This window comes from Lacerta agilis, chromosome 4, assembly GCF_009819535.1.
Source record: "Lacerta agilis isolate rLacAgi1 chromosome 4, rLacAgi1.pri, whole genome shotgun sequence".
NCBI classification, from domain to species: domain Eukaryota; kingdom Metazoa; phylum Chordata; class Lepidosauria; order Squamata; family Lacertidae; genus Lacerta; species Lacerta agilis.
Genome location: NC_046315.1, coordinates 76527895 through 76552017, shown reverse-complemented (window position 1 = coordinate 76552017; position 24123 = coordinate 76527895). Strand labels below are relative to the sequence as shown.

At 41.6% G+C, this 24123-nt stretch overlaps 1 protein-coding gene across 12 annotated transcripts in view; it reads left to right on the top strand.

The window, feature by feature from the left end:
• Window positions 1–24123, top strand: part of MCF2L (MCF.2 cell line derived transforming sequence like) — a 106513-nt gene that overhangs the window by 53473 nt on the left and 28917 nt on the right. For all 12 annotated transcript variants that reach the window (XM_033147737.1, XM_033147743.1, XM_033147734.1 and 9 more), the window contains 3 exons: window positions 4972–5086; window positions 18171–18261; window positions 22486–22605. In XM_033147737.1, the coding sequence (XP_033003628.1) occupies window positions 4972–5086; window positions 18171–18261; window positions 22486–22605 (326 nt within the window). The remainder of the gene's footprint in view (window positions 1–4971; window positions 5087–18170; window positions 18262–22485; window positions 22606–24123) is intronic.

Genomic DNA, 24123 nt, shown 5'->3' with positions numbered 1-24123 from the left:
TTTTTTTTTAAAAAAAAAGAACGAAGTGTTGGCCAATTCAGTTCTTATTCTGTGTATGAACCCTATAGCATATTTCTTTCCATGGTTCGTTTTGTACATGTTGATTTCTTGAATGGTACCGAATGAATACCGCACAAATGAAATGTTAATTCTAAGAACAGAAGGCCAGTGATATAAGGTGGCTTTGTTATAACTAGACATTAAAACAATCATAGCAGTTGAACATAAGTTGCCTTATACTTAATGAGACCATTGGCCAATTTAGCTCAATACAGTGGTACCTCAGGTTACGAACTTAATTCTATCCAGAGGTCCGTTCTTAACCTGAAACCGTTCTTAACCTGAGGTACCACTTTAGCTAATGGGGCCTCCTGCTGCCGCCACACGATTTCTGTTCTCATCCTGGGGCAAAGTTCTTAACCCAAGGTACTACTTCCGGGTTAGCGGAATCTGTAACCCGAAGTGTTTGTAACCCAAGGTGTTTGTAACCCGAGGTACCACTGTATTGCTTACACCCGACTGACAGCAGCTTTCCAGTATGCCAGCCATGCCTGGAGTACCTCATGTTGTTGTTCAGTCATTCAGTCGTGTCTGACTCTTCATGACCCCGTGGACCAGAGCACGCCAGGCACAACTATCTTTCACTACCTCCCACAGTTTGGCCAAACTCATGTTAGTCACTGTCCAACCATCTCATCCTCTGTTGTCCCTTTATCCTTGTGCCCTCCATCTTTCCCAACATCTGGGTCTTTTCTAGGGAGTCTTCTCTTCTCATGAGGTGGCCAAAGTACTGGAGCCTCAACTTCAGGATCTGTCCTTCCAATGAGCACTCAGGGCTGATTTCTTTAAGGATAGATAAGTTTTATCTTTTTGCAGTCCATGGAACTTTCAAGAGTCTCCTCCAGCACCATAATTCAAAAGTACCTCATAGCTGATATCAAAGGGTAGCCTAGGAATAGTCTTTTCAGGTTTGGATCTCTGAGTGGGACACTTTCACTCCTGTTACATGCTTAAAGAAGGAAAGTTGTCCTTGTTTATCGAAAGGTACAACAATTAAGAGTACAGTTGTACCTCAGGTTACGTCCGCTTCGGCTTACGTATTTTTGGGTTATGTACTCTGGTAACCTGGAAGTGTTTTTCGGGACGCGCGTGATCCACACATGTGCAGAAGCGTTCTGTGCAGTATGCGCAAAGCACAATTTTTGGATTGCATACTTTTCGGGTTACAAACGGCAACCCGGAACCAATTAAGTACGTAAGCCGAGGCACCACTGTAAGCAAAAGTGGGGTGCTTTTGAAAATGGATTACATAAAAGTGTGAAATTGAGTTCCAGGTTCTTAATCCCTCCTACCCTTATTAGTATAACACATCCACAAGCATAATGGGCATTCATCCACAGCCCAGTGAAGCATTACAGAAACAGCCCTCTCTCGTTCCATTTTGTTTAATTTATAGTTAACTCTTTTGAGTCTGTGGTGAGTAGATCTTAGTTTTTCATAAGTAAATGATACTACACACACACACACAGTATTATCTTTCTTTGCCCCCGCTCCCCATATTGTTTCCCCCCCACTCTTGTCTATCAACATACAAGATAAACGCCAACTTCAGTGATATTACACTGCAGTGTGCCCTTGCAACATTTGAGCAGAATTTAATTGTCTGCAATGGGATTTGCGTAGCAAATTACTTGCAGTTTTGATTCTGCTGATGTTCCAGTTTGGGTGTTGCTGCTGTCAGTTGTTATTCTGCACTTTTCTTAAGGGTTGCTGACACTGTAGTTTCAAGATAAACTAAAATGGATGTTGATTTAAAACACAGCTTTGGAATTAAGTTAACTTTAAAATGTAATGCTGAGAGCAGTCAACCTGGTCAGAAGAAGGTAATGTTAAAAAGGCATTGGGAGTCTCCTCTCCCAGAAGTCATAAAGATCATTAAGAATAGGGTTAGTTTAATGATCCATATAGTGCTGTAGAGGGAAGTGAGGGGTAGATGAGGCTCATTAATCTGGGAAGGTAGTGCACCTAGGAGAAGGAAAACTGATCCTAAACCTTCACTGCCTTGAGGGACAGAAAAGGCTAAGGAGTAAATCAAAACCCTACACAAATCTGAAGTCCCTAAGACAGTTCAATGGTGCCTTGCACACCCCCTTCCCACAACTCCTGCTGCTAGGATGGTGCCAAGTGCATTGCTCTGCTTTTCTTTACACCATAACAGTGGGCCCGAAATGGGAGTTGTGTTGTCTGGACAGCCAAGGACCTCCATATACACTACCCAGGCATGTGCCCCAAGGAGGTTACTTGGGTTTGACTTTATCCTCAGAAGTGTACTCCATTCTCTCTCGACAGACAGACAGATGCCAACAACAAAAGTAGTGCAATACGTTGACTGTGGGGCTAAAAAAATGAATGGGCTTGTTGCATTCTCCCATATTTACTCTTGAGGTTTTTGAAAACTTACCAGTCTTACTTATCACACACTGTTAAGCTAAGGAATTCATTCCTGCAAGAGGCAGTGATGTCCACCAACTTGGATGGCTTTAAAAGAGGATTAGACAAATTTGTGGAAGGATAGGGCTTTCAGTGGCTACTGACCCTTATGGCTACGCTGTGCTTCTGAATTGATGGAGACTTCAGGAGGTTACAGGTGGGTAGCCGTGTTGGTCTGCCATAGTCGAAACAAAATAGGAAATTCTTTCCAGTAGCACCTTAGAGACCAACTGAGTTTGTTCTTGGTATGAGCTTTCGTGTGTATCTGAAGAAGTGTGCATGCACACGAAAGCTCATACCAAGAACAAACTCAGTTGGTCTCTAAGGTGCTACTGGAAAGAATTTCCTATTTTGTTTCGACTTCAGGAGGTGATATTGTTGTTGTGCTCAGGTTCTACTTTTGGGCTTTCCATAGGCATCTGGTTGGCCACTGTAAGAACAGGATGCTAGACGAGCTAAGATGACCTGACCCAGGAAGCTGTTATTATGTTCTTATGTTCACGGCTGGTTATCTACTCTTTGAAATTATCTCAATTTCTTTTTTTATAAGAACTTGGAGAACAAGCAGTCTTTCTAGAAGCAGTCTTGTCTGGAAAGGTCATTTCCTAATTCACATTGGAAAGGACATTGTAAATATTTCCAGGGACACAAGCGAGAGCGGCTCATTGAACCCAATGGAGAAATTCAAGATTTTACTCTACTAGTGTGTCCACAAAACCCCTTCCCTGCCTGCCCGCCCCCCCAAAAAACCCCTATCATCAACATTAGCAGAAAATAGAAGAGTTCCTGATTTTTATAACTCTGTTCTTATTTAAAGTGAAACATGAAATTAATTAAATAAATACAGCTAAAGTGAATTCCACAGCAAATGCAGTTCCTTGTCCCCATATTAAAGGTTACAAGGGGCTATGACACAGGTGGAGAGTGGCTTATGACAGCCCTGCAATGTAGTTCACACTGGGTAATGCTGTTCCAAGTTCTGAACGGTTTACAAAAACCCTGCAGTTTTGTCTGGAGATATTAGGCCCCCCCATAGCAGGTTTGCAGTTCTATGTTGACAAGAGGGTAGCTTAAAACAGCCTTGCAAGTATACGCTTTGTACATACCCAGCTTTTGAAATGTACGGAAGTCATATTTTCAAAGTTGGCTTTTGTACGTTGCCTGTGTTTTCCTATGTTGTTTATTTCATCCATAGGCAATTATCACAAAGTGTATACATGTCCATAGTCAACTGTTAATATTGTAGGGCAGAGGTGAAGCCGATTTGAATTTCCAATTAAAAAAAAAACCCCATACTTCCCTAGGTTGCAATATTAGGTTAAATCATTCAACTTAAATTGCTCCTTCAGACTTCCTCCTAGGCCAAATCAAGCGTGAAGAAATTTCATGCTCCACTGACTTGCATGCAGACTGGTTGTGCTTCTAAAATCTAAAGTAATTTTTTTCAGATGAAATAAGCACCATGTTAGAGCATGGACTCCTGTCTTTGAACTCTGCTGCTTTAAACCCCCCCCCCCTCAGCCACAGCCTGAGGTAAAAAGTGTTGGACACCAGGGATATACTTATGTTGTGAGGCCCTACCTATGTATTCTAAGTCTGATTCAAGCCTGATTCCATTGCACATGTATCCAAAGTGTTATAACCCTGTTATGAAAATATAGGTATCAGTATGCTCAGAGGAACCCTGAGGTTTGCAGAAATACACACACACACACACACACACACACACACAAAATAGGGGAAACAACTCAGAGAGAATTGAGCATGGAATAATGAAATTCTAACTTGCTGTTGTGAGGAAAAACTGCAAGGGGTAGATGAAATATTCCCCCAAAAGGGCATGGCTGACTGGAACCTTAAACAGGACCATTCCATGCTGCAAAAATGTATTGTTAACCCCACATCTTACTATTGCTTTGTATCTTTCGGAACTGAGCGTTGGGGGAAAAAAATCAGAAACTAGGTTTTGGGATCTGTGGATCAAACCAAAGGGGAGTAGGAACAAGGAAGACAGCACCTAGCAGTTTGCATGCAGCAGTGCACATGGGAGGATAAACCTGCTTCCTGCTCTCCTTATCAAGCTGTACATCCATTTGGCAGTTCTTGAATTGCCGCTGGCACATGGACTTTTGCTTCCCAAGCCTAATTTTTTTTCTAAGCTCAGCTGGATCACAAATTGTTGTTGCATTATTGCATAGTAGGTGGTTCCATTGGGTTCACTTTGTTTTGGACTTGTTTATATTTAGCATTTCCCCTACCTGCAGCTGCATTACAGTTTAAATAAATCTAAGCACTCTCACTACTAGCAATTCCTCAGCCTCCTTTTTTGAGGAGCATTCTCATTATCAGGCTCATAAGTAAATCACGACAGATATTTGATATCTTAACTGATCTGTTTTCAAGTCTGAAAGTGATGTAGCAATTATAGCTTCTTTGTTGAGGAATGAGTGGTGAGTAAATAATTTTTGTGTTTCTCGCCAGGTGGTCGAGGAAAAGATGGGTGCCCTGTCATCACTTTTCCAGAGTACTCAACATTCAGCGAAATTCCAGAAAAGGAGTTTCAGAGTGTTCTGACATACCTCACTAACATCCCCAGGTAAGACGTGTGCTCAAGGAAATGAGAATGCTTATCAAATTAACGTTAATGCTTCGTTAGCTACATCACACACGTAAGGAAGAGAGTTGGCAGATTGTAAACTGTTTAATAAAGAAAAGAACATTATGGATATAAGGCAGGGATTGAAAAAGCATATCACTACTTCCAAGTAGAAATGAGCTTTTGGAACGCCTTGAAGTATAAATTTTGGGTTCAAAGACCCCTTTTTGTGTTTCTCTACAGTTCTGAGCATGCAAACATGCAGCTCTGTTTCACAGTCCTTAAGCCAGTGTTTTTCAACCACTGTTCCGCGGCACACTAGTGTGCCGCGAGATGTTGCCTGGTGTGCCGTGGGGAAAACGTCCCGGCCGTTGTTGTTGCCTTCCTTCAGCCAATCAGGGTCAGCCCGCGCGTTTGTACACAGAGCCAAAAAGAGACGCCCGCCTTGCCCCAGCAGCACCGAGGCTACACTGCACTGCATTGCATGGCCCTGGACGCAGCAGCCGGGCCGGCCGCCTCAAAAGCGCCTCCCTCCCTCCTTCGCCCTCCCGTCGGCCAATCGTCAGCACCCTCCGGCCTGCCGGAGTTCCTCGGCCGTCGGCGTGGCCCTGAAGGGGTCCTGCGCGCCGCCCGCGCGCGCCTTGTCGCGAGTGGGGTTCCGAGGCCAATGTAGGCACGCGCATCTTAGAAGCGGGGGTGGGGGTGGGTGGGGGCTTGGAAATGGCGCACGCGAGGCGGAGGCCGGTGGGGTGGGGGAGAGAGAGAGAGGATTCAGTACCAAATCGGATGCAAAACCGCATCTATAACCTCTCAAGGGAAATGTTTCCCAAAGTGCAGTCATCTCCAACCTACATAAATTAATTAAGAATTCTTTTGCTGTTTGGAGGAAATAACAAGCCTGGCTCCTTTCAGCTGGGTGAGAGCACTTTGCTAATAAATGATGAATAATTAGGATGTGTAGGTTTCCTTTTGCATTTATTTCGCACTTGCTGGTTCAACCTCTTTGAACTTCCCAAAGCACAAGATCATCACAAAAAAGGGAAACACCACATTGGCTGGGCTCTCAAGTGTGGCATGGCAGTTAATTATATCATGTCAGGATGTCTCAGGAGCTTCTCCACTCATGTCTTTGTCACAAAAAGTCACTCAGGTACAAGACTAGAGTCCCTCAGACCTTACTTGGGGCTGGACTATATTTTGAAAAAAATATGAACAAATTCCTATGCCCCACAAATAACCCAGAGATGCATTTGAAATAAAAGGACAGGTTCCAATTCTGTAAAAACACGCTGATTCCTGGACCATCCGCGGGCAGCATTTAGAAGGTGATTGGGCCACATCCGGCCCCCGGGTCTTAGTTTGGGGACCCCTGCTCTTAAGTCCAAGAATTATAAAATACTTTCTTTGTGTTTATTTGATTCCTATTCAAGAGAATTACTTTATATATAGTCAATATAGGCACAGAGTTAATTTTTTTAACATTTTCTAATGGTGGTGTGCCTCGTGATTTTTTTCATGAAACAAGTGTGCCTTTGCCCAAAAAAGGTTGAAAAACACTGCCTTAAGCAATAGTAGTCCCACATACTCTCCATTCCATTACTGCTAAATTCTTTATCGTGTTCCCCATTCCTGCCAGGTGAAAACAGGGATTGGGGGAGTCAGGCCACTTCATGACCCAGACAGGAGTGAAATCTTTGAGCCCCTTTGTAAAGAATGATGGTAACTTAGTCATTGAGTGTTCTTTCAGTTGAATGCATATTTTATCAACCTTGTTTGCAATCTTGTGATACAGTTATTTTGTTTTGAAATGTGAATACCATATTGGCCTGAATAAAAGCCTCACTTTCCCCCCAAATTCTGACCGTGAAAAGTTAAAGTGTGGCTTATATTCGCAACCTTACGGTATGCAGCCAGGAGCACGGCAAAGTGGCACCTACCCCGTGTGTCTCCCCCAAGGCCGGGAAGGGAGAGAGTGAGGAAGGGGAAAGACTGCCTGCAACACAGTGCGGTTCCCCATCCCCAGTATGCAGCCAGGAGCAACAAGGAATATAGCAGCTTATATTCGGGTATTCCTTCTTTTTTCTTTCCCACCCTCCAATTTTAAAAGTGCGGCTTATATTGGGGTGCGGCTTACATTCGGGCCAATACAGTATGTGTGAAATGGTAGATTTATCAAGATGTTCCATGTTTATATGGTTCAGTGACGAACATGGACAGGTAGAGAATTAGCAGCAAAGGACTGGGACCCCCTTTCTGTGCACGCTTTGTTTTCACAAGAGCAAGCTGCAATTTATACATGTGTGCTTCCTCTATGACTGTTGTGGCATAAATTCTGTTCTTGTAATTGGGTTTCCAAAATCCAAAACACAAAGTCTGCCCATGGAGTGTCAACAAGACATTATAAGCATGCTGACAAAGCAGCACGTTGTCATCCGAACATCTTTGGTTACTGAAGTTTTGGCCTATTCCTGAATAAGTCATGGCTCTTAAGCCAGTGTTTGTAGGAACCCACGTGGCTTAGCTGTATTCAGCCATACACCCTAGCTCCCTTAAATAAAGGAGGATTACACTGAAACCATCTGAATCTCAGGGACATTGCTTCACACAACTGCTTCAAGCAGTTCAACTCATGCAGCTATGGAACATAGCAAATCAGTCATCAGGCTTTGCTCCCTAGCACTCATCTGACATAAAAACATTACCAAGTGATCTCTACTTTTAATAAAGAAAGTGCATTTTGGCAAAAAGCCAGTGCTATTGAAGGCTCTTACGGTATAGCTTTGTGAACTGTTGGATTTGCAAAGCTGTATCGTAAGAGCCTTTTTAATATGCATCCTTGAGTCTCAAGTTTGCCTTTTAATAGAAATGAAAATTGATCTCCGTGAGAGTGATGCTGCACGAGTTGGGAGTATTTCCTTTGACGTGCCAAAGAGTATAGTCCTTGTAAATTACTCCGCAGTATCTGGTCTTGTGTGCTTTAAAAGCCTTTATTTCAAAATCTTCATGGCAAGGTACACTGAACTGTTTAATTGTATGTCAAGAGTCTTGTATCGTCTCTGCCCTTAGTCAACAATGTCATGTAAACCAGCCTTATTGGAAACTGCAGTGCTTAACCCAGTTTTACCACATAACTCCCCCATAAATCAGGAAGTAAAATAATCAAGACAGAAAGGACACTGCAGTTTCATACACAGGGAAATTTATTTGGAACTAGAATGCTTCGGTCAGAAACCATTCACACCTTAACAGCAACAACCCTACTTAATTCTGGGAATTTCAAAACGTTGGCTTGAGGTTAGAAGAAATAAGGATACGAATTATAAAACAGAGCAAGGAAGGAGGAGAGCAGCAGCAGCACCTGTCTAGTGGATAGACTGGAGGATTTTCAACGAAATGGTGAATTATCCCTGGATGAATTTTCCTGCAGCTTCCTAAATGAAACACCAACAGAAAGCTTCCCATCAGTGTATATAGTGCATTTAGTATGCAGGCCGATTTTAATGCTGAGGAAGGCATAGCATGCTGAAACATGGTAACCCATGTCTAGCTGAGCAGTATTGGACTCACAAACCTTCCCTTCCACTCTGGAGTACTGATCTTCTACCGCTACCCTGTGTGTGTGAAAGAGAGACAATTTCATGTATATTATGTTGTGTATTCATTGCATGGTATTTACCCAATGACTGAGCATACAGTGTACAAAAGAGCAGGCGGCAGAAACATGAGCAGCAGCGATCTGTGCCACGAACCAGTAACTTGGCTACTCTTGTCGGCACAACTTAAAAATGTGGTCGAATACAGAAGAAACACAAAGCAGCCATGTACTAAAAAGCAAAGGTGGTTAGCCTGCAACCCACAGGCCAGATCTGGCATTGCAAGCTGCGGGAAGTGGCCCGCCGGCCCTGAAATGTTATCTTTTGATCCACTCCATCCAGTTTTGTAGAGCAAGCTCTAAAAGAACAGAGTACTTTATCTTCTTATCTCAGGAAGAGCCTGTGGCTCATGGTAGAGCATCTACTTTGCATGTAGAAGGTCTCAAGTTCAAACTTCAGTAGACCAGGGGATATGTCTTGGCTTGTAATCCCAGAGAGCTGCTGCCAGTCATTGGAGATACTACAGAGATAGATGAACCAATAGTCTGATTTGTAATAAGACAGCTTCCTCTAACCTTCCAATGCCATTCTGTTGACAGTGGTGGGAAAAGCAGCATTGTGAAGGTGACAGGCTATGTCTGGGGAGCCTGGGAACTTCCTTCTTGGAGAGATCCCTCATTTTATCCAAACCTATTTGAATTAATATAGCTATGAATCCTAGCTCTTACTACCAAGCAGGCCTACTATCTGTAAGCCATGTGTGAGGTTTACGCAGCTTCCTTTCTCCTTGGAACTTCCTTTCCTTATTATCTGTTCATCATCCAATCAGGATACTGTGAGTTTAGGAGGAACTGCGTCTTTATAAGTAACAACACACAACAGCAGCTCTAGGTGAAATTCCATGATCAGAAATAATAAAAGAGAAGAGAGTTCAAGAGGTGAAATGTTGAAGGCACAAAGGCACACAGTGCCAACAACAAAGAAAAATGGGAGGCACCTAAGGAAACTGTTGTGGCTGCATAAGGAGTTTTACAGATGAGCTGAGATGTTAGAAGGGCATCTATAAGAAATGGAAGAAAGAAGAAATTGTGAAGAAAGAGTATGCACTAGTAGCCAACAGTTGTAGGGAGAAGGTCTGGTGGGCCAAAGCTCAGAATGAGTTCAGACTTGCAAGAGAGGTTAAATATAATAAAAAGGTATCCTTGGCTATATTTGAAGCAAGAGGAAGAACAAGCAAGCAGTATGTCCCCTGCATGTAGAAGAGGGAGATGATACTGGGTGACAGAGATGACTTTCGTGGTCCCTTGCAACTCTACAATTCTGCGGTTCTGTGATCCAACCTCCCTTCATAAAATGCGATTGCATATACTATAGCTTACATCCCGCACGATGCTGAGCATTTTTCCACCCTTGCTCCACATCATTAGCTCTTGCTGACAGGGAAACATGAAGCTCATGTGCATCTCTGTTTATTAAGCTGAGATTTCGACCATCTATATTCAACCAGTACTAGGACATGGGCTTAGTTGTGCTGTGTAGGATGTGGGGTGGAATTTGTCATAGGGCTTCCATTTTTGATACCTAGTAATCTGTCAATTACTCTTTATCTCAGCTCCTCATTTTTCCATTCCTAATTTCATTTCTCCACATTGCTACATCAGCGCGCATGCACCCCATATTTTTGCAGGTACTTTCCCCTACCAGTACAGTTGTACCTTGGTTGTCAAACGGAATCCGTTCTGGAAGTCCGTTCGACTTCCGAAAACATTCAACAACCAAGGCGTGGCTTCCAGTTGGCTGCAGGACTTTCCTTGCAGCCAATTGAAAGCCGCGGAAGCCCCGTCAGACGTTCGGCTTCCAAAGAACGTTCACAAACCAGAACACTCACTTCTGGGTTTGCGGGTTTCAGGAGCCAAAATGTTTGAGTCGCAAGGCGTTCGGGATCCAAGGTATGATTGTATGCATTTTTTTTTTGTTATTTTCAGAAACTATTATTTGGTTGGAGAACTGCATATAGCAAAATTCAGAGAAGTGCAGATTTTGAAGGACAGCTGCATTTTGTTCCATGTACAGGATTTTCTTTTTACAATCAAGCGGCATATAAATTTTATGAAGTAAATAAATAAATGCATTGTTTCTGGAAATTGGAATTATATAGGTTTGCATTAAAATGCAAGCTGAACCAAATTTATCCCCCATCCCTGTGAGTAGCAGCCAGTATTTTTGTTCATTTGTCATTCTTCCCTGATTTCCTCAATGTTGTGAGCTTTTTCAATATTTTTGGATTCAGTTTTTGCAAGAACCACTAGAGGCTGCTACAGAATGGCGGATATCCTTTTCCCTAGCAATCCTTTTTTTAAAAATTGCTGTCTCTTCCTTTTCATTCATGTTGGCATCTGTCTTTCTCAGGAGACGATGTTGAATGTTCTAGTAATACTGTGAAAAGCACTGAGATTGATTTATTTTTAATGCTACAGGGCAGTTTAGGAGTTATCCGTAGGATTTAGAGGAGTCTTTTTGTCCTTGGGAATGGATTATAAAAAGTAGGTGGTGTTCATATTACTATTAACAGTATCATAAGAGTCATTAGGAATAGTTTGCTTAATCCGGTCAGACTAAGAAAAATGTTACTATAAAATAGCATATTTTTATTTTAAAAATCCACAGAAGAAGTTAAGGCATCATATAATTAAGTGCCATGTACAACTTGTGGCAGTCAAGACAAATATAGCCTTAATTCAAGAATTATTGCCTGCAATAAATAACATTTTCTGCTGACTTGACTAGTTGACGTGCTCCTTCAATAATGGGCGGGGCCACTTCTGCATGTGGCCACTTACAAAGCAACAAATCATAACATTTCCCTTCTATCTCAATGACTAATTGTCATAAAGAATAGTTTATTGTAACTAGAAATGTTGTTCCTTTGGCATGATCTGAAGGTACATTTGCCTAGACATTTTGTGGATATTTGAATATTTTATATCTCCCTGCTTTTGCTCTCCAACTCAGAATCAGCCTCTGGCTACGATTCCGTGCTTACTTATTATTTGAATGAGTTCAGTTAAACTCACTGGGGAAAAGTGTAAGATTGTACTCTTATGGAAAGCAGCTGGAGGAGGAGGAGTGGTCAGAGGGTGAAGAAAGAGTTGTGGGTGGAGAGTAGACTCTTTCCCCATCTTCTGGACCCCCTGGGAAACACAACAAACCTGGTGTGCCTGGAATTGGAGATTGCAGCTGAATGGGACATAGCTGAGGGCAGCCTGAGAAAGTACCATCCTCCTTGGTCCTGCCCATAAAAATCAAGTCTAGAGAGAGAGGACAACTAGGGTGATGTCCTCAGTTTCCAGAAACTCTTCTCAATGCGAGACTTTTCTGGGGGAGCTGAGTATGTCTGGACCCTGGGTGAAAACCCGGAGGCTGAGCAGGAGGGTGCGTCAGAAGGAAAATGAATTGATATTGAGATAGATAGAAGAAGACGACTTTGGATTTGCTACCCCACTTTATCACTACCCAAAGGAGTCTCAAAGTGGCTAACATTCTCCTTTCCCTTCCTCCTCCACAACAAACACTCTTGTGAGGTGAGTGGGGCTGAGAGACTTCAAAGAAGTGTGACTAGCCCAGGGTCACCCAGCAGCTGCATGTGGAGGAGCGGGGAAGCGAACCCGGTTTACCAGATTACAAATCTACCGCTCTTAACCACTACACTACACTGGCTCTCAGATAGATAGATAGATAGATAGATAGATAGATAGATGGATGTAACTTTTTATATGTAACTGTTAAGATTTTGGTGTAAGTTGTCTGTTTTTTTGTACACTGCTTAGAGATATTTTTAATATATTAAGCTGTATACAAATAAAATAATATATTAGCTTGTCCTGGTGCTATATTTCTCTCTTTTTCTTTTTAACTACAGGGATTCTGTGTTCACTTACCTAAAGTTTGTTTTATTTATTAGACTGTTCATTTATTTAAAACATTTATATTCACCTTTCAGTTTAGAGAACATCCACAAGGGCTTGCAGATGCAAAAATAATAGTTTAATTTGAAGCGATACAAACACATAACCTACAAAGCAGTTAAAATAAATAGCACATCAGCTAAATAACCAAGCAGGAAAATAAATGCATCAGCACATAAGCATTTTTAAAAGGCTTGGCTAAATAAAAATGTACCTGCTTAAAAGCCTTAAAGATTGTTAAATGACAAAATGTTTGCCCCTTAGTTATGGAACTCCCTGCTTGAGCCTGCATGCTTTACCTCCCAGCAGCCATTGCCACCATAAAACTGGGTGTTTGTGGGCTACTGGGGAAGGGTTGGAAGGCCGGATCTGACTGGTGGCCCCCTGACCTTGGTTTATACATTGAAAATGGGATGTTCTAGTGCAGGTGTGTGGAACCTCTAGATGTTGCTTGAACTGCAACTCCACACATCCCAGGGCACTGCCCATGCTTGCTGGGACTTGGCAGTTCATCAACTTGTGGAAGGCCAAAAATTCCACACACCTGTTCTGATGCCTTTTCTCTTTTTCCTCTCCTCCAACTGAAAACCAAGTTGCCAGTTAACTATGAAAATAACTTGATAGCTGACCAAGCCTCCAGCATGTCTGTAGTAAAGCCTACTGTGCTGAGGCAAGCGTTCAAAATGTTTGCTGCCCATGTCTATTCATTAATCAGAACAAAACAGCATTAGGTATTTTCTAATAAATATATAGAAACCATTGAAAGTGACATTATGCAGGCAGATATTTACAGGTATCTGCTTCAACCACGTTGACAACAGCTTAACAGCAAGGAGTAGGGTTCTTTTTTTAAGATTTGGATGATTGTACATTACTTTTCGTATGCTATACAATGTGGAAAATGTCCCATCATGAGTTCTATATCCTGTTCAGTGACTAATTTTTATTTTATTTTATTATCACGGTCATTTATAAAACAGCTGTGTCCTCGGACATGTAAGCTTTCAGCTGACCTCACTGACAATAACACAGGAGCAGAATATGGCTTCAAGATACTGTTGTTCTCTGTCTAAACAGCTAAAACTCAGGTTATTTTTATACCAAGATGGCATTCTTACTTACTAGAAGAGAATGACTCACACTGTTTGCTTTTAGGGTATGCTGTGCTGACGTAGATTTGAACTGAAAGTTCTAGTACGTGACACAATTGGTATCTTGGTTGGGGATTTGTTATATAATAAAATAAGATATAAGAGGCTGTTAGTAGCAAAAATGAACAGAACACAGAGTTAGGGTATAGAATATAGGTTTAAATGAACATGGGTCATTTTTAATAAAACTCTCAGACCATCTTAGGAAATACATTGGTCCACCTATCTCAGTGCTGTATTGCTTACACCAGAGTTTCCAAGACTTGGGTCTCCAACTGTTTTTGGACTACTGTTCCCATTATCCCTGACCACTGGTCCTGCTAACTAGGGATGATGGGAGTTGTAGCCCCAAAACAGCTGGAGCCCCAATACAGCCCCAAACAGCTGGAGACACGAGTTTGGGAAACCCTGGTCTACACAATTTGTTGGACTACACAAGATATTGTTGGACTACAACTCCCATAACCCTCAGACAGCATGGCCAGTGAATAGCGATGATTGATGTTTCAATGCAGGAACATCTAGATGGCCACAGAATTCCTGGCTTTGAACCACACCGACTGACAGTGGCCCTCCAGTTTCCCCTAGCCATTCCTGAAAGGATTCAACCTGGAACATTAAGAGATGGTGCTGATGTTGCATTTCAAAATATTCCCCCCTTCTTTTTCTTTTAAAAAGAAAAAAAGAGTCTCAAGTGCATGGGTAGGCAAACTAAGGCCCGGGGGCCGGATCCGGCCCAATCGCCTTCTAAATCCGGCCTCTGGACGGTCGGGGAATCAGCGTGTTTTTACATGAGTAGAATGTGTGATTTTATTTAAAATGCATCTCTGGATTATTTGTGGGCCATAGGAATTCGTTAACCCCCCCCCCCAAAAAAAATAGTCCGGTCCCCCACAAGGTCTGAGGGACAGTGGACTGACCCCCTGCTGAAAAAGTTTGCTGACCCCTGCTCAAGTGGGATATTGCAAAATATCTTAGTAGCAACCTTAGTGATTAGAGATACTTATATTTTGTGATATTTTTTTTTCTAATTTCAAATGTAGCTGCCTAAATCTTTCTAGAGTCCCCACTCTGGATGCTATTCATAGGACAAAGCTACACTCTCATATAGTCAGTCTCATTTAACTGGTGAATAAATACTAAGACAGCACAGCTGCGCAGGCAGATTTAAATGTAACGGAGCAGAAATATAGGAAAGCATTTTATTTCGTTGAGTTGTACTATACAGTATTTTGCTGGAAGTGTGTTTTGAGCTAGGTGTACATTCTTGAACTCACACTGCTAGTGTTTGGGATTCCTAATATGAAGGTTGCTACTCAGCCAGAATCACCCATATGGTGGAGGATGCTTGCAGTAGAGAGCAGTGTTGGATAAAATACTCTTACATAATATTCTGTCAGAAGAAATATTTTTATTTAAAGGTGCCTTTATTGACCTTTTATTAAACCCATGCGTGCATGCACACGCACACACACACACACACACACACACACAAGAGCTTGGCAAGATTATTCAAGAATTATCTGCAGAGATAAAATTATTTTTAAAGGGAAGAATGAAGAAGAAACCATACTCATACCAGAAGAAACACTTAACGCATGATTTATATAGCATTTGCCACCACCCATCCCTTCGAGGATGCAGTGATCTTCAAAATGACTAACAGATCATTCCTTCCACTCACCCTTTGGGAAAGTTGCTTGTTAAAACCCCATGCATTATAAACTCCCACCCCTTCCCCTAGGTGCATGAGGTCATTTGACTGTCTTCTCAATAAAAGGTCAAATGATATGATGTCTGTGGTACTTTTTGAGATGTGGGAAGCATTTCAATACACCAAAACTGCTCGAGAGAATTTTTTTTGCTGTGGTGTGTTTTCGTCACAAAATATAGTGCAGTATGGGGCTTATTTGAATATTTGCAAATTCATGTGTTTATTTTTTTTGTCTATCCGCCCTGCTCTTTCTTGCCTAACTTATCCTTATTGCTTTATTTACATTGATATTAATGTTTAGTAGCTTTGCACTAGCACAGTGTTTCCCAAACGTGGGTATTCAGCTGTTTTTGGACTACAGTTCCCACCATCCATGATCACTGCTCTTGCTAGCCAAGGATGATGGGAGTTGTAGTCCAAAAACATCTGGAGACCCAAGTTTGGGATAACACCGCACTAGCAGAAATAATCTCTTCACATACAAGACAGGGAGAACATAGCCGTTGTGGCCTGCAGCTGCTAATGGCCTTGTCATCATGAATTTGTCTAATCCTCTGTGAGCAAATTCTGTAGTGCAACTTTGTGCTGGGTAAAGTATCTTCCTTTTTTCCAGTGTCCTGAATCTTCTTACATTCAACTTCACTGGATGGCCTGATTTCTACTATTATGAAAAAGGGAGAAAGACTTTCTGTCACAATGCATATTATTCCACAGCTCTGCCATGTCCCCCTTTACTTGCCTTTTTCTAAACTAAGAAGCCCAAATATTGTAACCTTTCCTGGGGTGGGGGTGGGGGGTGGATTCTGATCAAGGGCTTTAAGCAACTTCCCAAACAGTCCCTTAAGAACTGAGTGGCGCATAATGTTGAGAGGAGAAAAACCGACAGCTGTGTGGGTTGCGAAATGGAATGGGGTGACTAAAAAGAGGTAAGAGAAGCAATGGTTTTAAAAGGGCTCGAAAGAACTATCTTACCGTCTTGCAGTCACTTCCTGGTTCACATTGAAAATCTGTTTTGAAATGTCCTCAGAGATGGAACAGAAAGTGACCCATGGATTTGACATAACTTAGGGTGGTCTGTTCCCAGATACTGTACTAATGGGGTCTAAGTGAAGCATGAATGTTCTGGAATTTTCTTGGCCCTTAAGGGTGGCAAGTTCTTAATGGTTCTTCAGAGTTTGCCCATGTTTAGCCTTAACTCTGAACCAGCCCAGTGTAAATGCTAACACACAGTAATCTATAGTTGCTGTTTGTTCTTTCTTTTCTTTGGGACATTGTTTAGGTACATATTCTGAATCTCAGCTACATCTAATGCTTTAGTTCTTAATATTATTGGAAAGATTTTACAGAATCACAGTAGCACATGGGTATTATGGCAGGTTAGAAATATACATGTAAATAAATGATAGTGTTCAGCACAGATGCACACTTGGAAAACTGCAGATGGGATAACAAAGTCAATTAAAGCCCTTGGTGGTTATACTGTATAGAATTGTGATAGTGAAAAGTCCTAATGTATTTGACTTGGAATCATCTTAATACGAAATGCTGTTTTAGAAAGTAGCATTTACATATATGGCCAATTCAGTCACATGCTTGTCACCATGTGAAATGCTATAAGCGAAAACAAATATGATGTCTATTTCTGCAATCGGGAATATGCAGGGATCCTTGCACATATGTCTGTTCATTGCTAGTATTAACATAATCCATGGTTTTGTTTACAGTAATGTAATGGGGATTGATATATATATAATCTGCTCAAATATATGCAAAACAAATAGAAATTCAAGTCATTCTGGCTTAAATAGTTGCCTGTCATTTCCATTACGTTGTAATTGGCTAGCAGTCAGCTGCCAGCGTTACACAACTGGTTTGTATGCGAAAGTATAAAACAGGAGTGGAGCTCTTTATTTATACTCTGTGACTGTAACACATGCAGCTGAACAGAGCAAGAAAACAACACTTCTCCTCCCAGTCCCCTGGTGGATGCCAGCTTGTGTGCTGACACAGAAACTCCCGTTTCAGAAACAGTGCCTCTTTTCTCACCTTTCTGATGTATGACGTGGGGAAAATTCTGCCTTGGTTTACATAATTCCTCGAAGAGCAGCTCACGAAAATGCAGAAGACTAGAGGAACCTCAGGTTCCTTAGGATTAAACTGATGCCTGGAGTCTGGAACCTAAGAGCTTGCATTTCAAGGGACGGAAACATATATATTGATGGAATAAAACCAGTGTACCGGCAAGGAAATGTTAAGAGGAAGAAAAATATTTTTTCCCCTCCTGGAGTGACCCTTATTGACCCTTACTTAAAGGATGGATTATCACTGTACTGCAGAAAACAGCAAGACAGATTGTGAAAGAATGAAGTGGAAGCATATTTGCGTATCAAATTAATAAAGCCTTGCTACCCATGGAGAAGGGCAATGGATGTTTTGGCCAGTGTATTCCATTTGTGAATGTCTCATTCTTGTAATGGTTGTGCATATTGCATTCAAGTTTCATCGGCATATTGATTTCAGCATACTGATAACTTAGTTTCTGGTAGGAAAAGGTTCATTCCTGACGGTAAAATAATTGCTTGAGAATTTCAACCACTTGTATCATTTCCCATAATTGCTTCTTCCTTTTCTTTTCTCTTGTGCGCCCCCCCCCCCCATTAGTTCACAAGATGCTGGAATTGGATTTATACTTGTCATAGACCGGAGGCAAGACAAATGGACTTCAGTGCAAGCCTCTATACTGCGAATTGCGGTGAGCTGTTATGCAATTAAGTCTTTCGACTCTCTTAACAACCCTACACAAATTTCATTCAGAAGTTGTTTTGTTTTTTTTAATTTCCAAAGTTGTAATTGCGTTGTAATTACGTTTGCATGTTATCCCTTTGTCAGGGAGCTTTATATAATGATTGTCTGCTTCTGATTTCAACTCAGGTTGCAGTATGTGCAGTGGTTTACAATGCTATATATGGCATAGCAATAGAGGCAGAAATTATCTGTATCAATAGAAAAATATGGAATGCACTAAAGATGGGATGTTTATAGAACCTGCTGCTTTATGATGTGGTGATTGACTGAATCCAGTCCTCTAGGGTTATGCTGATTTAAGGAGGGTGGGCTTCAAACGGTCTCGTGATTTTTAACTGTGTATGTGATTTGGGGAGGGGCTATTTCATGATGCCCACAGGATCACTTGCTTCTAACAATGTAGCTCAAAAAAATGACAAATTAGCAAATTGGTATTTCACATGAAAACCTTGAAGTATTGCTATTGTAACATTTATTAGCTAGGCTAATGTAGTTCATATCAAATAATACAAAACAGTAAATGGATTGATAGGCATTTTCTTTATTATATTATATACACCAGATGTTTTGGGACTACAGCTCCTATCATCCCTAGCTAACAGGACCAGCGGTCGGGGATGATGGGAATTGTAGTCTCAAAACACCTGGAGGGGCCGAGTTTGCCTATGCCTGATATACACAGTCAACCAGAAGGCTTTTTAGACTTCTCTGTGTAAAGCAACAACCTTCTGGCTCTAAAATATACTGGCCATGTTTTCTCTTTTTGTTCTTACACCTAAGAAAGACAACACCAAAATAAGTAAACACAGAATGCGTTACCATAATCGTAAAATGTTCCATTAAAAAGACTCAATGTCCTTGTGTTAAAAGTATATCATCATCTAAAACAGTAAATGATTTCCACTTCCCTACAGCCAATTTGACAAAGCATTTGCAGTTAATACAAAAGTGTGATCAGGTGTGTGTTCATAAGGCCAAAAAAAGGTGCCAATACATATAAAAGCTAGTGTCACTTCTAATTTTTGCAGGGCAGAGCCTACTTCCTCGAAGCTTCTCCTGTTTGATAACCAACCAGTGATATTTTTTCCCCTTAAATAACTGGAAGGTGTGTTACTTCTACAGTAGAGTGTTTTTTAGATACTAGCTTGAACTTTTCAGTCACCTGTTTTATAGAAAGGGCCTTGGATCCACAACTTCATATAGTTAACAAGCCTGAGCTGGCCAATCCCTTGAGGATTTCCTTTTGCACCAACAAAGCCTCCAAGCCACCAAGGTTGCCACAGAGTATGCCAATTTTTGGTTGTGATTCCGCCATTGTGAAGACAGAGACCACAGCTGTCAAGTATGCAGTGCAGTGCCAACAGCATGGTTTATGAAGTGTTGTCCTGTAGCGTTATTTCGTGGTCAGGTGGGCATCTGGTTGTTTGGGTCTGCCCAGCTTCTGACCAATTCACTGAAGTCCCCACCTCCAAGAAGATACTGATCCTTTCCTTTCTTTGAGCATCCAAACTCAACTAATGTTCATTCTGCAGAAGGGAGTTGGAGATTCATCCCTGAATTTAAACAAAACAAACACAGCTTGCATTATTGAAAGCTCCTTATTGTATACTACAGTGGGTGGATCTCATGTGGCCATCTGCTTCTCCACCTTTCACAGTTGCTAGTGTTGTTGTTGCTGCTACTGCTGCAGTCCTCCTTAGCTTTTTGCATCAAGCATCTCTTTGCTGCTATAGATATGTTTAGGTTCATTGAAAGAAGGAGCTTGTGTTAATAGATGGAGCCAATAGTTTGCAGTCTGCCTGGATGGTCCCTGTGACTGAATGCTTGTAGCAGGGAGTCCGAATGCCACTTAATTTGTTCTTTCACTCCCGAAAAATTTGTGCTTACCTTATCAGAACTTCTAGGGTTCATCAGTTGAGAGGAACCAGTTGTGTTATATTGCATTAATATTGTAAATAAGTTTGTATTACCTTTGAAGAAGTCACCATTTCCTAGAGAATCTGATATATGATGATCACTTTTCTGGTTAAGCTTCCGCAAGGAAAGAAAGTGCAGGGATGTTTGACCAGCAGTGCTAATGGGAGGAGTGTTTAGTGTCTGTCCACACCCGCCAGTACCTGTCTCCTCTTCAATAAGTGCTGGGAGCTTATTTGTGGCTTATTTTCCAAATGGGTCTCCTATCGTGCTCTGTGCTTGCTTACCATGTGTTGTCTCCCAAGAGGTCTGCCAGTTTCCTTTCCTTTGGTGATGGTGGTGGGGATTCTGCATGGTCAGTGGTGGTGTACTGCCCCGTACCCCAGTGTTTTCCAACCTTGGTCTCTGGATAATGTTGGACTATAACTCCCATCATCCCAAGCCATCTAGAATGATGGGAGTTGTAGTCCCACTATAACTGGTTAAAAGAACACTATCATTCTGTTCTGGGAATATACATTGTGGGGAGGAGATGGTTGGTCTTTGTGAACTTAGTTCTCTCATCTAATGTTGCTTATTCTTATATCATTTAAATAGCAAATTGGATACAATACAAGAGAGATGCCAACATGGTGCCTCCAGCTCCCATTATCCCTAACTATTGTCCCGACTGTCTGGGGCTGATGGAAATTGGAGTCCAGCAACGACAGGAGGGCAACATGTTGGCTGCCTCTGCAGTACAGCTCCTTGGGGGCAATATAACTTGATGAACCGAGAAATACCCAGCTGTGAAGAAAGTGGAGAATGTGTCCTTCCAGTTGGCAGTGCTTCCTGTATTTATTTTGTAACTCGTCAGTTCATTATTTGCTCAGCATCTTTGTGTGACACGACAGTGTCCATAGCATTCCAATGCATTATGTATTGGAAACATGAACCGTGTGTTTTTTTGTAGTTCAGAAGGCAGCAATTTGGTTTCTACTTTCTGCGTGCAACAAAGTTTTAAGTGTTTAGGGGTTTAGCGAGCAGAAGGAAAGGCAATTCTGTAGGCAGCAGGAGCAGTGCTTAGTGAGCAAACGTAACACAGTAGTTTGTTGCCTGGGGTGAAACACTGGGACAGAATCCCAGCAGCTTTGCGCAGGTCTAAATGTGGAATCCATCTGCGTTGGGTTGGTCTGGAGGTGGAGTTGAGTGGAAATTTAGAGGCAAGGTCCAGGTCAATATCTGTCTGTTCACTTAAGGTACTGTATACAGCTTACAAATTGTTTTTATATGTGTTGGAAGCCGTTTTTATATGTGTTGGAAGCAGCCCAGAATGGCTAGGGCAGAACAGCCAGATAGGTAGGGTATAAATAATGAAATTATTATTATTACAGTGGTACCTCTGGTTGCAAACAGGATCCGTTCCGGAGCTCCATTCGCAACATGTAACATGAAGTGCCGAATCTGCACGTGTGCATGGTGCGATTCAGTGCTTCTGTGAAGCGCGATTTAGTGCTTCTGCGCGATGCGCCGAACCAGGAAGTAACCCGTTCTGGTACTTCCGGGTTCGGCGCATTCGTAACCCGAGCCAAATGCAACCCACAGCTATCGTAACCCGAGGTATGACTGTATCATCATTAATATTATTACAAAAGACTTTACAAGAAGAAAACAGCTTTGCCACCTGCATTTAAAGCAGGTTGTTTTTCCCGCGTCTCTGCCAGACATCCATCTGTGGTATCAGTTCAATACCCGCTTCAGACTTGCATCCTAATAGCTGGAAGAACAACCGTACTGTGGATTTAGGCTGAATGCAACAAAATTAACTTACATTATCAGTTTAGAAACATTAGTAATTCAACCTATGTCACAGATGTCATCTCAAAATGGTTTGTATTAATAAATATTGTATCATTAATAAATATCAGCAGCTCAAGTTTACACATCACACCAATCCATGAATTGCAGCAAACCCCAAACTACTGTATGAACTTCCAAACATAGACAAACAATGCTCTGAAGCTGCTTGTCTGTTTTCAGTTCTATAGCGCAGGGGAAACGGCTGTATCCACGGCCTGCCATTCTGAAATCATGTCAAACCACGGTTAGCACAAACCATGATTTGCCAATCCACTTAAATTCAAACAATGGTTTCTCTCCTTTCCTGATGGGATTTTACAGAAAGCTGGAATACTGCTTCACTGCCTTTGGCAAAAATCCATGAAGAGATCATTCCATTTTAATATGACAGACTTTTATTTTCCCATGGTTTTTGCAGGCATCGTTTCCTGGAAATTTGCAGCTAGTTCTGGTTCTGAGACCAACAGGATTCTTTCACAGGACAATTTTCGACATTGCATTCAAATTTCATAGAGATGAGTATAAGATGAAGCTGCCGGTTAGTGCTTAATTCATTTACTTCTGTTTGTGATTTGTTATTTGGGTAGACTTGGTAATAATTTAGCTTGGGCCACTAATCTGGTTTTGGAAAACCTGAATTATAATAGTTCTTCATACACAGTTGGCATGTGATACTTGCAAATTAACAACTGTATGAAAAAGATTGGTGAGCGAGATCCAATCTTTTTTGGATTTGCTAAATCCAAAACACTCTTTCTGTGGAGGAAGCTCTGTTGTATGCATAGGTTTTATTCCTATGCATAGCATTTCAAGTTTAATTCTCCATCCTTTTATCTCCATGTTGTCCCTTTTATGTAGTGGGAGCTAACAGAAGGTATGAGTAACACATTCAGTGCTGTCTTGTAGGGGATGTGTGCAGTAGGTGACCAAGAAGAGGAGAGGGTATAAATACCGGCCTTCTCGGTAGTGGCACCTGCCCTGTGGAATGTCAAAGAGAAAAACAACTACCAGACTTTTAGAAGACATCTGAAGGCAGCCCTGTTTAGGGAAGCTTTTAATGTTTAATAGACCGCTTTTTAAATCTAATTTAAACATAACACGTAATTGGTGATACTGTAGCCAATCAGTAATTTAGCTCCTTCTTCCATTGGTTTCAATCAGTTCGCTCCCCGAAAAATCAAGCAAATCTCTATAGGTCACTCACCGTCTATCCATGTTAATTCTCTTGATTGTTAATGTTTTTATTGGCGATAATGATAGGGGTGTTTTCCCCCCAACAAGTTTTTATGTTTCTCCCACACTCTATACAAATTTCTCCTGATAGCATAGTTCATAAAACTCTTATGTATTTTAGCTTTCCCATGCCAGAGACATGCATGCCAGCCAAACTTCATATCCTGGCCTTCCAGATCTAAAATGTGTGCATCCTCCAATACACCCCATTCCCTTAGCAAACACAAGCAAGCTGCCTCATAATAGAATTGTAAGTCTGACAGGGCAAAGCCTCCTCTTTGGTTTGTATCAAACAAATTTTTTGTGTTTAATTCACGGCTTTCTCCCCACCAGACAAATTTAGAAAAACCCTTTTCCCCCGTTCCTTGAGGCAACATGGTTTATCCATGACCGGGATTGATTGGAATAAGAACAGCATTTTTCGGAGCACATTAATTTTGATAGCTGAGATTCTCCCTAGTAGGGAAAGCTTCATCCTTACCCCTAGGGCCAGCATTCCAGACTGCTATATCATGCATCACCACCCACCTCACCACTAAAAATGAAGTGACCCACAAATGTATTTTCTGAAGATCTTAGGCAGCCAGATAGGTTCATGTGGGCATGTGAGCATGAAGAAGAAGAAGAAGAGTTTGGATTTGATATCCCGCATTATCATTACCCTAAGGAGTCTCAAAGCGGCTAACAATCTCCTTTCCCTTCCTCCCCCACAACAAACACTCTGTGAGGAGTGTGAGGCTGAGAGACTTCAGAGAAGTGTGACTAGCCCAAGGTCATGCATGCATGGTATGTGTGTATTGCAACCAACACCAATTTGTGAAGA